Raw genomic sequence first — 13582 nt, 5'->3', positions numbered from 1 at the left:
CAACTGTGACAACACAGAGTATGCACAGTGATACTCTGCTCATTGTAACTAATAAAAACTTCTGACATGATCTACAAATTGTTAATACTGTAGTTTTGCGAAGGTACTTTAAATCTTTTTTGCAGAGGCTGAGTTTGATTGATTGGGGCCGGATAGTGAGGACACTTTTGATCCAGGAGCAGGAGGCAGGGGGAAGCTGAAGGTGGTCCAGTTTGGGACGATCTTCAGAAAAAACAGAAATTTTGTTCAGGGAACAAAAGGTTGTTTGGAAATAATTTTTAAGCTATGTTTTTCTTAATCTTATGGGACAAGTAAATACAAATTGAAGATTGTTTATATAGCACCAAATCACAACAATTGCTTCAAGGTGCTTTATACTGTAAGTTAAAGACCCTACAATAATATAGAGAATACCCCCTATGAGCATCCAGTTGGCAACAATGGGAAGGAAAAACTCTCATTAACATCAAGAAACCTTCAGCATAACCAGGCTAAGGGAGGGGTGGCCATTTGCTGCAACCAATTTAAGATTAGGGTATAGAGGACAAAAGACACACTGTGCAAGAGACCCAGAGATGAATAATAACCAAAGATTAAATGCAGAGTGGTGTATAAACACAGAGAAACAATGTGATGTTGTACACTGACAGACATGAAAAAACTTTTTTTTTAAAACAACATTTAATTAAACTTAGTTGGAATAAATTTTCATAATCTTAACATCATGGTTTTGTTACTGAGTCTGCTGACGTAATTTGTTACTTTAACAAATTACACCAATTACTTTGTTATGTCTTTCTGTTCAGCTCCTCGTTAACACACAGATGTCACCAGAAAATCACATAGCAGCAACTCATTGCATTTGGGCATACAGACATCAAGTCAGTCAAGTCAGAATCAGAATGGGGAAGAAAGGAGATTTCAGTGTCTCTGAACATGGCATGGTTATTGACACCAGACAGACTGGTCTGAGCATTTCAGAAATTGCTGATCTGCTGGGAACACAACCACCTCTAGGGTTTACAGTGAATGGTCTGAAAAATGGGGAAAAAAATGAGTGGGCAGTTCTCTGGGTGAAAATGCCTTGTAGGGTTCAGGGGAGAATGACTGTGTTGCTGTTTGCTGATAGGCAATGACGAATAAAATAACCATTCATTATGATGTTTGCAGAGGAGCAGCTCTGAAGAAACAAAACAGCGAACCTTGAAGCAACAAAAGGCCACACTGGGTGCCACTGCTGCCAGCTAAGAACAGAAAACTGAGGCAATAATTGCCACAAGCTCACCAAAATTAGACAACAGGAGACTGGAAAACTGTTTCCTGGTGTGATGAGTCTCAATTTCTGCTGGGACATACAGATGGTAGACATGGAAGCAAACAATATGAAAAACATGGATCTGTCCTGCCTTGCAGTGATAGTGTAATGGTGTGTGTGTGTGGGGGGGGGACTTTTCTAAATGAGCATCAATTAAACACCACAGGCTTACTGAGCGTGTGTGCCCATCTTCTGATGGCTGCTTCCAGAAGGATAACACGCTGACGCTGAAATAATCTCAAACTGTTTTTTGAATATGACAGTGAGTTTATTGCACTCAGGTGGCCTCATCAAATCTCAGTCCAACAGAGCTTTGAGATGTGGTGGAACTGAAGATTCGAATCATGGACGTGCAGCCAGCAGATGCTGTCGTGTCAATATGAACCAAAATGTCCGAGAATGTTTCCAGACCCTTGTTGAATCTATACCACAAAGAATTAAAGCAGTTCTGAAAGCAAACGTGTGTCAAACCTAGTACTGGCAAGATGTACCCAACACTACAAGTATACCTGCCCGGTGAGTGTATACTGTCAATGGTGGATGCTCATATTAAACACAGACTAATTTTCAACATATGTCAAAAGTAATCTATGTGAGCCAAAAGCTTGGGTTTTACACTGCTCTAAATACACTTTCCAACATTTCTTTCTTTCTCCTATTGGCTCTGTATGATCTCAGTGAGAGCATATATCCTGTGCTCTCAAGATGAAGCACAGAAGCAAACAACCAACCAACCTTTATTTGTCACATACACAATCATACAGAGTACAACATGTAGTGAAATGCTTGTGTCTGAGCTGCGGACAGGCTGCAGACGTAGCTGCACCATTCCAGGGCTTGGTTTTTAGCATGGGGGCGTCTAGCCAGGACCCTTACTGGATACCAGGGTCTACCACAACCCTACTGATGGTTCAAACTGTTCTGTTTGTAAGGGGACAATCAGATGAATTTTGTCTCAAAGGTACAGGAAGGAAGTTGAAACAACCAATATGGCCAAATATAAAATAAAACACGGTTATTTTAACCTGGAAAGGAAGTTTAACCGTTAAGGATTAACAAGTCTCTGCATGTCCTGAAGAAAGTCAGAACACAAAATACTCTCCAAAATGTGACATGACAAAGGAATCTTCAAAATAAGAATGTTTATTTCATCTTTCCCCTCCCCAAACACTGTGAAGAAACAAAACTTATAAAAAGGTCCAGCACCGGCCTGAATTTGCCGGCATGAGAACATCTGAAAACACAGAGAGAAAAAAAAACATAGACATGCAAAGCACTCCATATCAAGTTGAATGCAAAATACGTATCTTACAAACGACATCCACTCACAAACAGAGAAACATAAAAAAAAATTGACCATGAACACACAAATGAAATGGCAAAAATGTTAGCAAACAAATAAATGCAAAAGAAAGAGTGGCTGGGAAATAGTGAACAATTAAGGAAATGATGAAACACTGGGACAAAAAAAAAAAAAAAAAAAGGGATGCACAGCTCCTTCTCATATCATTTATATATTTCATACATGTTTTATATGCACTGAGCAGGATCTGTTAGTGAAATCAAGTGGATCTGGGGCGACTAAAAGAGAAGATGCAGAGAGAAGATCCCCCTGTCCCCAAAATACCCCCAACAAACTTTGAAAATCATGAGCTAAATGCATCAGCTACTGTCACACATTGCTGTTGAAACTAACGCAAGGATTGGTATGAAGGATTGTGAATCACTCCCAAAACAAACAAACTGCTAAGAACATTTGCATGACTTTGTTAATATTCAAAGCACTGAGTGACTGACAGCTCCATCCAAAGCTCAGTGCTGCAAATGCACCGTGGAACCAATGAGGAGAAAATAAAGTAACTCTAAAACTGTTCATAGTTTGCAGCCACAGTGTTTTATTGTAAAGGCATCTGACACAACAGCTTTAAAAGTTCAAGTGGTGTTATAGCTTAACCTTAACTTCTGGAACATTTACCTCACAGCTGACCTTTTTGTGGAGAGTTCATATTAACATGGTAAAGACTGCTAATCACAAAACCTCTCTTTTGGATACAGTATTGCCATGTCCACACCGTGGTTTGTGTTCAAGCGGACATGACACGCCCATGTTTAGACTCTCACTCATTCATGTACTTGCGACAACTGAAGCAGAAAACAACTTTCAAAAACCTTGAAGACTTTGGAATGGACATAATAGAGAAGTTGTATCTTGGATCAGAGCAGAGAATGGCATCCAAACTGTATCAGTTTTCAAATACATTTACATGTAAGGAGAAATATGATGGTAAAGGGTGTGTGACTTTTAATATGTGGCTTAAAATACCATAAAGCTCCAGTAAACATGATTTAAAGATAAACTTTGAGTGTAACATTATTATTATTATTATTAAAGTTTTATAAATAACGTGAAATACACGAAAGACAAAAGAGGTCCTAAATTGGTTCCTAATTATGCATTAACAATATCTTTTCTAATTATGAACTAAATCGCTATTTATAAATCACAATTATAAAGATTCTCATTATTCATTTCCATTCTTGTGATTAAAAAAACCCCTTCTTTTTTTATTTATGTCCCAAAATATCAACAAACAAAAACATTACTTTATAAAGACACCTCTAGCGTGGAAAACTCAATAAATACAGACAACAAACAAGTCAATCTCTCAGCAGTAACATCAGCACATATGGTGCCATCAGGAGACGTTTGTTCAGCATCCGTGATCCATCCGTCTGCTACAGAAGCGTTTACAGTACAGGACAGAGTTGACACAGTGGAGAAAAAATGTGACCAGTGCTCCAACATCACCTTAGTGTGTGCGGATGAAAATGAGAACAGGAAATAAAAGGATAAAAAAAACAAACAAACAAAAACAAAACAAAAACACAAAGAAACCCAGCTGCTTTGAAGTGTGCGCAAGGCAAGGGTGTCGATCAGTTAGTGCGCTTTCCTTTTCCTCGTGCGGTATCGTCTTCTTCTCTGCTTGTACAGGTGCCGCAAGTTGATGAAGAGTCCTGTGGGGAGACGGTTTCTGTCAGTATGAAGCTCACAAACTCACTGGCATGTTTCTGGATTATAGATGACCCAAAGAATGGAGTGTCTCTGCAGACTAGGGAACTAAATGTCGTGTTTCAAAGGCCTGCTTTAAATGTAACTAATAAACCAGAACGTCAGTGACATAGCAGTTCATCAGACTCACAATCCATCACAAAAAGGTGTGAAAGAATTTTACAACATCATCGATTAAGTCATTGATTAGCTGTATTGCACAAAGGCAATAAGCTAAGAAAACATAATTAAGCCATAATTATGTATATATAACTCAAAGTTATGTATATATAGTGCTTTTCTGCTCTACCTGACCACTGAAGCACGTTATACAACATCTCTTAATCACCCATTAACACACATTGATACAAGCACATTTCTATCAAACTGTTACACACTGATGAATGGCAGCTAGGGCTGGGCGATATGGCCTAAAATCCATATTGTGGTATAATTTGAAGCATGTACGGTAATGATATATATCGCGATATATTATTTTCTTCTAACATATATTCTTACATATACATATATACATATACATACACATACATACATATATACATACACATACATATATGTATATATGTATATACAGTGGGGCAAAAAAGTATTTAGTCAGCCACCGATTGTGCAAGTTCCCCCACCTAAAATGATGACAGAGGTCAGTAATTTGCACCAGAGGTACACTTCAACTGTGAGAGACAGAATGTGAAAAAAAAAAATCCATGAATCCACATGGTAGGATTTGTAAAGAATTTATCCATAAATTAGGGTGGAAAATAAGTATTTGGTCACCTCAAACAAGGAAAATCTCTGGCTCTCACAGACCTGTAACGTCTTCTGTAAGAAGCTTTTCTGTCCCCCACTCGTTACCTGTATGAATGGCACCTGTTTGAACTCATCATCTGTATAAAAGACACCTGTCCACAGCCTCAAACAGTCAGACTCCAAACGCCGCCATGGCCAAGACCAAAGAGCTTTCGAAGGACACCAGGAAAAGTATTGTAGACCTGCACCAGACTGGGAAGAGTGAATCTACAATAGGCAAGCAGCTTGGTGTGAAAAAATCAACTGTGGGAGCAATCATCAGAAAATGGAAGACATACAAGGCCACTGATAATCTCCCTCGATCTGGGGCTCCACGCAAGATCTCATCCCGTGGGGTCAAAATGATCATGAGAACGGTGAGCAAAGATCCCAGAACCACACGGGGGGACCTGGTGAATGACCTGCAGAGAGCTGGGACCAAAGTAACAAAGGTCACCATCAGTAACACACTACAACGGCAGGGAATCAAATCCCGCAGTGCCAGACGTGTTCCGCTGCTGAAGCCAGTGCATGTCCAGGCCCGTCTGAAGTTTGCCAGAGAGCACATGGATGATACAGCAGAGGATTGGGAGAATGTCATGTGGTCAGATGAAACCAAAGTAGAACTTTTTGGTATAAACTCAACTCGTCGTGTTTGGAGGAAGAAGAATACTGAGTTGCATCCCAAGAACACCATACCTACTGTGAAGCATGGGGGTGGAAACATCATGCTATGGGGCTGTTTTTCTGCCAAGGGGACAGGACGACTGATCCGTGTTAAGGACAGAATGAATGGGGCCATGTATCGTGAGATTTTGAGCCAAAACCTCCTTCCATCAGTGAGAACTTTGAAGATGAAACGAGGCTGGGTCTTCCAACATGACAATGATCCAAAACACACCGCGCCCGGGCAACAAAGGAGTGGCTCCGTAAGAAGCATTTGAAAGTCCTGAAGTGGCCTAGCCAGTCTCCAGACCTCAACCCCATAGAAAATCTGTGGCGGGAGTTGAAAGTCCGTGTTGCTCGGCGACAGCGCCAAAACATCACTGCTCTCGAGAAGATCTGCATGGAGGAATGGGCCAAAATACCAGCTACTGTGTGTGCAAACCTGGTGAAGACCTATAGTAAACGTTTGACCTCTGTTATTGCCAACAAAGGTTATGTTACAAAGTATTGAGTTGTATTTTTGTTATTGACCAAATACTTATTTTCCACCCTGATTTACGAATAAATTCTTTACAAATCCTACCATGTGGATTCATGGATTTTTTTTTCACATTCTGTCTCTCACAGTTGAAGTGTACCTCTGGTGCAAATTACTGACCTCTGTCATCATTTTAGGTGGGGGAACTTGCACAATCGGTGGCTGACTAAATACTTTTTTGCCCCACTGTATATGTGTGTGTGTGTGTGTGTGTGTGTGTGTGTGTGTGTGTGTGTGTGTATGTATATATATATATATATATATATATAATATATATATATATATATATATATATATATATATATATATATATATATATATATATTTATTAGGGGTGCAACGATACACAAAATTCACGGTTCGGTTCGGTTCGATACTTTGGTGTCACGGTTCGATATTTTTTCGATACAAAAAATGTTCATGCCTTTTTAATTTGTTATTTATTAAAAATTATAAATATATATTTTAACTCAAAAGTACAGTTTTTAAATTTAACCCTAACCCTTGTGCATGTTTTTTATTTTGACAGCGAATGCGCACCTGTGGACCACTTATGTGCAGCCCTGGTTATTTAGCTCATCATATTGCAGCCACAGAAATTCTTTTGTCCATGAAACCATAAAGCTGCACTTTCTTTTTGCCTTATAGTCTGATTTGTCATAACTTCTCCGTTTTGTGGTAAGCTTTTCTTTGGCTGTCACTTCTTCACCCTGACCTGTCTTATTTGGCTCAGCAGAACTGAAATGCTTTTACACGCTCACTCACATAAGCTCAGCGATTCTCTGCGCGATCAACCTCTCACATGTTTAAGCTTGCTGCGGGAGATTTCACTTGTCATGTTTGCATAGTAAGCTAACGATTAATAAGACGATGTCAGAGGAACTGGTGCGCAAATTATCATCACTCACAGATCAGTGCTGTCGCTCTCTATACACAGTTCGCACGATTGCAAAGTGAAAGCAAAAAAACAAGCGCAAATTCAAACGCGACTTCAATATGTCAGATATTGACAGTGGCTCACCGATGCCAATGACATAATTACCCAGCTACATTTCTGAAAGAATGCAAAAGCATTGACATATATTTTTCCTACAATAGCCCGACGGGCAGGGAAGAGATAGATTTTGGTAGCCCGACTGAAAAAATCGCTAGCTCCGGGACGTCGGGCTAGCGATATTGCAAGCCCTGTATCTGATTGAGGAATCACTCATCTTTGGAAAAGAGAGTTTATTACAGAGAAATGGCTCTTTCCAAAATAAAAGCTATACTATCCGCTTCTTCTGGGCTATATTCTCAGCAGCATAAGGAGAATCATGTGCTAACAGCTGTCTAAATGACTCGGCTAAAGTTAGTAGCATGCTTGTTGTTTTTGTCTTTGCACTAGGATGATGTCGGCGTAAATGTGCAGTCATATTCGTTGTGTTCCCACTAGTGCTTTCAGGTTAATCTCGTTGAAATGACCTTAACGCCACAACACGGCAAATCTCCGTTAACGAGCTACCGCCGATCGCTCCGTGCATGGGGCTACACGGCAAACACGTTAACGAGCTAACTGCGCTAACACACTAGTTCACACCAATGTAATTGAGCATTGCATGGCACATCCAACATACTGTTTTACTTTAGTCCATGACTCGCTTACCTTCACGGTCATACGTCACATGAAAACCAAAATAATTCCAAACGCCAGATCTGAATGTTGCAAGTAGAGCTTAACTTCTGTCTTGCTAGCTTGCCCTGCGCTCTTCCTTCTGACTATGCTGTCTGTGTTGAGCGCTCAGTGGATCTGCGCTCGACAGTGCAGCCTAGGCGGAGTAGTCGAACACAGATTCACTGAGCGCTCAACACAGACAGCATCGTCAGAAGGAAAATTGATAAAATAAATTACAAATGTTGTATTGTTCGATACATATGCGTACCGAACCGAAAGCACTGTATCGAACGGTTCAATATCGATACGAATATCGTTGCACCCCTAATATATATATATATATATATATATATATATATATATATATATATATAGACAGAAAACTAAACAGCAGTGACTTTTTTAGGGTTGCTAAAGTTGGGCTAGCTGGTGTATAACGATGTGCTACGTGATCGCTAGTGACACAGCTATGTTAGCATAACATAAGTAAAGCTGGAGGATGAACGCTAACTTTTTTTCCACTCAATAAAAGTTAACGTGAGGGTTCCTGATGGTTCGGGACAAATGCAATCGCATGGCAGGATGCTGTAAACAGACCAAACTTCAGTCAAGAGAACAACTAAGATAATCCATCCACAATACGAGGTTAGTCATTAATATACTGCAATAACATGGGAACAGCAGAATTCAACATTAATGAATCAATGGTACGGAAGTGGAGGAAGCGCGGTTTTTGGCTTTCCTCATACTCCAAAACGTGCTTCATGTCTTCGCTATTACTGTCGCCCGGCATAATTTGCAGATGATACTGCTTGCAGCCGCTGTGATGCTGTCGACTCAAACAGGCACAGCTTGATGACACCATCAACATGCGCGGTACAGCGGAAAATCAAAATCACTACCGTTGGCCAAATTCATACTGTTTCCACCGTGTACCGCCCACCCCTAATGGGAGCAACTTGGGATTACAGCATCTTGCCCAAAGATACTTTGGCATGCGGACTGGAAGTAAAAATTAATCAGATTTGATGGTGGTACGTGATGGTGGTAAATTCACTTACCCAGAAACATGAAAACCAGGTAGAGCTGCAAAGTGTAGGAGAAGCTTAAAGAGTTTCCCAACATCTCGGGGAGAGGCAGGCTGAACAGACGGGTCTCATCAAAGATGGGCAGGGATTGGATCACAGCCACGGCTAGATGCAAAAAAACAAAACAAAACAAAAAAAGAAGCAAAGAATGACACACCATCAGTAACGACTACCCACAACTGACACCAACACTTGCTTGCCAACCACAAAATCACCAACCTTCAGCTATGACTCCCAGCGGGTAAAGAGGAATCCAGATGGTGTACCGCAGCCACGTTAGCATCTTCCACTCTGTGCTGATGCAGGCCAGCATGTAGTACGGGTATCTGATGTAGAGGAGGTTGGGCTAATGTTAGAACGAGCGACATATCCTCAACAGGAGAGAGGAGGAAGGCTATTTGAGCTAACCTGAAGATCTCGATGGTGCTCCACAGGTAGAAGACGAAGAAGACAACGGGCTTGTTCTGCATCTCGTCGAGGCTGCCAAAGACGACGAATAAAATAACATTCCTCCCCGCAACCTGCAGGCACAATTAAAGGCCAGATAAAGCTGACTGTCATAAAAGCACAGGCCTGCAGACTGGAGCTCTGTGTTAGAGCTCTTTAGTTTTACTATTTTACTTTAAGGTATATGATAAATTATTAAATAAATAAATCATTCTGTGGTGCCATGAGACTCTCTAGGTAAAATAAATTGCACATGTGATGCGTGTGAATACTGACTACCTGCCATTTTCAATAATGTTGTGCACATGTGCATGAGCTTTCAATTTTGTAGTTAAGACGAATAAAAAAAAATAAAACACTAACAGGGGGCAAAATGTGTCGCTGGATGTTACCTGTATCATAGCGGGAAAAGCTCCAGTTTTAACCAGACCCAACAAAGGATTAATGACCTCGAGCACGGCCATCATCTGACAGAAATACATGATATCAGCTGTGGTGTGGAAGGTATCATAGAACGAGTCTGTGTGGGGCGAGAAAGAAACAAAAACAGGACATGATTAAGCGAGCATGCTGCCCGAGCCACTATCCATAACCATGATCATTTGCAAAACAAATCCTTGCTGTGTAGTTGTGTTCCTGTTTCAATTCAAATGAGCTTATCTGTGAATAGCTCCTCACAAACAAAACCACAGACCTCTCTCCCTGCAGTCTCTGGACCCCCTGTCTGTTTTATTTTCCTGTCGATTGTGTTTGTTTCTTTTCAGTTTTGGCCAGGCGGCCCGGTGCGGGTTTTTCCTTCTTTCTTTCACACGCCTGGTGGGCGGTGCCACCCGATCACAAGGGCTGGCAAGGCTTTCGGAGCCTGGGGAGCGGACACCCGCACAAAGGGTGGCCAGGCGGCCCGGTCCGGGTTTTTTTCTTTCTCTTCTTTCACACGCCTGGTGGGCGGTGCCACCCGATCACAAGGGCTGGCAAGGCTTTCGGAGCCTGGGGAGCGGACACCCGCACAAAGGGTGGCCAGGCGGCCCGGTCCGGGTTTTTTCTTCTTTCTTTCACACGCCTGGTGGGCGGTGCCACCCGATCACAAGGGCTGGCAAGGCTTTCGGAGCCTGGGGAGCGGACACCCGCACAAAGGGTGGCCAGGCGGCCCGGTCCGGGTTTTTTCTTCTTTCTTCTTTCTTTCACACGCCTGGTGGGCGGTGCCACCCGATCACAAGGGCTGGCAAGGCTTTCGGAGCCTGGGGAGCGGACACCCGCACAAAGGGTGGCCAGGCGGCCCGGTCCGGGTCTTTTCTTCTTCTTTCTTTCACACGCCTGGTGGGCGGTGCCACCCGATCACAAGGGCTGGCAAGGCTTTCGGAGCCTGGGGAGCGGACACCCGCACAAAGGGTGGCCAGGCGGCCCGGTCCGGGTTTTTTCTTCTTTCTTTCTTTCACACGCCTGGTGGGCGGTGCCACCCGATCACAAGGGCTGGCAAGGCTTTCGGAGCCTGGGGAGCGGACACCCGCACAAAGGGTGGCCAGGCGGCCCGGTCCGGGTTTTTTCTTCTTTCTTCTTTCTTTCACACGCCTGGTGGGCGGTGCCACCCGATCACAAGGGCTGGCAAGGCTTTCGGAGCCTGGGGAGGCGGACACCCGCACAAAGGGAGGCCAGGCGGCCCGGTCCGGGTTTTTCTTCTTTCTTCTTTCTTTCACACGCCTGGTGGGCGGTGCCACCCGATCACAAGGGCTGGCAAGGCTTTCGGAGCCTGGGGAGCGGACACCCGCACAAAGGGTGGCCAGGCGGCCCGGTCTGGGTTTTTTTCTTCTTTTCTTCTTTCTTTCACACGCCTGGTGGGCGGTGCCACCCGATCACAAGGGCTGGCAAGGCTTCGGAGCCTGGGGAGCGGACACCCGCACAAAGGGTGGCCAGGCGGCCCGGTCCGGGTTTTTTCTTCTTTCTTTCACACGCCTGGTGGGCGGTGCCACCCGATCACAAGGGCTGGCAAGGCTTTCGGAAGCCTGGGGAGCGGACACCCGCACAAAGGGTGGCCAGGCGGCCCGGTCCGGGGTTTTTTCCTTCTTTCTCTTTCTTTCACACACGTGGTGGGCGGTGCCACCCGATCACAAGGGCTGGCAAGGCTTTCGGAGCCTGGGGAGCGGACACCCGCACAAAGGGTGGCCAGGCGGCCCGGTCCGGGTTTTTTCTTCTTTCTTCTTTCTTTCACACGCCTGGTGGGCGGTGCCACCCGATCACAAGGGCTGGCAAGGCTTTCGGAGCCTGGGGAGCGGACACCCGCACAAAGGGTGGCCAGGCGGCCCGGTCCGGGTTTTTTCTTCCTTCTTTCACACGCCTGGTGGGCGGTGCCACCCGATCACAAGGGCTGGCAAGGCTTTCGGAGCCTGGGGAGCGGACACCCGCACAAAGGGTGGCCAGGCGGCCCGGTCCGGGTTTTTCTTCTTCTTCTTTCACACGCCTGGTGGGCGGTGCCACCCGATCACAAGGGCTGGCAAGGCTTTCGGAGCCTGTGGAGCGGACACCCGCACAAAGGGTGGCCAGGCGGCCCGGTCCGGGTTTTTTCTTCTTTTCTTCTTTCTTTCACACGCCTGGTGGGCGGTGCCACCCGATCACAAGGGCTGGCAAGGCTTTCGGAGCCTGGGGAGCGGACACCCGCACAAAGGGTGGCCAGGCGGCCCGGTCCGGGTTTTTTCTTCTTCCTTCTTTCACACGCCTGGTGGGCGGTGCCACCCGATCACAAGGGCTGGCAAGGCTTTCGGAGCCTGGGGAGCGGACACCCGCACAAAGGGTGGCCAGGCGGCCCGGTCCGGGTTTTTTTTCTTCTTTCTTTCACACGCCTGGTGGGCGGTGCCACCCCATCACAAGGGCTGGCAAGGCTTTCGGAGCCTGGGGAGCGGACACCCGCACAAAGGGTGGCCAGGCGGCCCGGTCCGGGTTTTTTCTTCTTTCTTCTTCTTCACACGCCTGGTGGGCGGTGCCACCCGATCACAAGGGCTGGCAAGGCTTTCGGAGCCTGGGGAGCGGACACCCGCACAAAGGGTGGCCAGGCGGCCCGGTCCGGGTTTTTTCTTCTTTCTTCTTTCTTTCACACGCCTGGTGGGCGGTGCCACCCGATCACAAGGGCTGGCAAGGCTTTCGGAGCCTGGGGAGCGGACACCCGCACAAAGGGTGGCCAGGCGGCCCGGTCCGGGTTTTTTCTTCCTTCTTTCACACGCCTGGTGGGCGGTGCCACCCGATCACAAGGGCTGGCAAGGCTTTCGGAGCCTGGGGAGCGGACACCCGCACAAAGGGTGGCCAGGCGGCCCGGTCCGGGTTTTTTCTTCTTTTCTTCTTTCTTTCACACGCCTGGTGGGCGGTGCCACCCGATCACAAGGGCTGGCAAGGCTTTCGGAGCCTGGGGAGCGGACACCCGCACAAAGGGTGGCCAGGCGGCCCGGTCCGGGTCTTTTCTTTCTTCTTCTTTCACACGCCTGGTGGGCGGTGCCACCCGATCACAAGGGCTGGCAAGGCTTTCGGAGCCTGGGGAGCGGACACCCGCACAAAGGGTGGCCAGGCGGCCCGGTCCGGGTCTTTTCTTCTTCTTTCTTTCACACGCCTGGTGGGCGGTGCCACCCGATCACAAGGGCTGGCAAGGCTTTCGGAGCCTGGGGAGCGGACACCCGCACAAAGGGTGGCCAGGCGGCCCGGTCCGGGTTTTTTCTTCTTTCTTTCACACGCCTGGTGGGCGGTGCCACCCGATCACAAGGGCTGGCAAGGCTTTCGGAGCCTGGGGAGCGGACACCCGCACAAAGGGTGGCCAGGCGGCCCGGTCCGGGTTTTTCTTCTTTCTTCTTCTTTCACACGCCTGGTGGGCGGTGCCACCCGATCACAAGGGCTGGCAAGGCTTTCGGAGCCTGGGGAGCGGACACCCGCACAAAGGGTGGCCAGGCGGCCCGGTCCGGGTTTTTTCTTCTTTCTTCTTTCTTTCACACGCCTGGTGGGCGGTGCCACCCGATCACAAGGGCTGGCAAGGCTTCCGGAGCTG

At 46.1% G+C, this 13582-nt stretch overlaps 1 protein-coding gene across 1 annotated transcript; it reads right to left on the bottom strand.

Moving 5' to 3' along the window:
* Positions 1 to 2440: 2440 nt before the first annotated feature.
* Positions 2441 to 10321, bottom strand: LOC120717168 (very-long-chain (3R)-3-hydroxyacyl-CoA dehydratase-like). Its single transcript, XM_040005049.1, has 5 exons — positions 9954 to 10321; positions 9523 to 9635; positions 9334 to 9440; positions 9088 to 9219; positions 2441 to 4330 (listed from the first exon to the last, which is right to left on the bottom strand). Exons 1-5 carry the CDS (start codon positions 10041 to 10043, stop codon positions 4254 to 4256), a joined length of 519 nt encoding a protein of 172 aa, XP_039860983.1. The 5' UTR covers positions 10044 to 10321; the 3' UTR covers positions 2441 to 4253.
* Positions 10322 to 13582: the final 3261 nt, after the last annotated feature.

The sequence above is a fragment of the Simochromis diagramma genome, unplaced genomic scaffold (genome assembly GCF_900408965.1).
Source record: "Simochromis diagramma unplaced genomic scaffold, fSimDia1.1 OVJJ01000494.1, whole genome shotgun sequence".
Classification (NCBI taxonomy): domain Eukaryota; kingdom Metazoa; phylum Chordata; class Actinopteri; order Cichliformes; family Cichlidae; genus Simochromis; species Simochromis diagramma.
The sequence above is the reverse complement of the archived record's forward strand: the minus strand, read 5'-3'. Positions and strand labels throughout refer to the sequence as shown.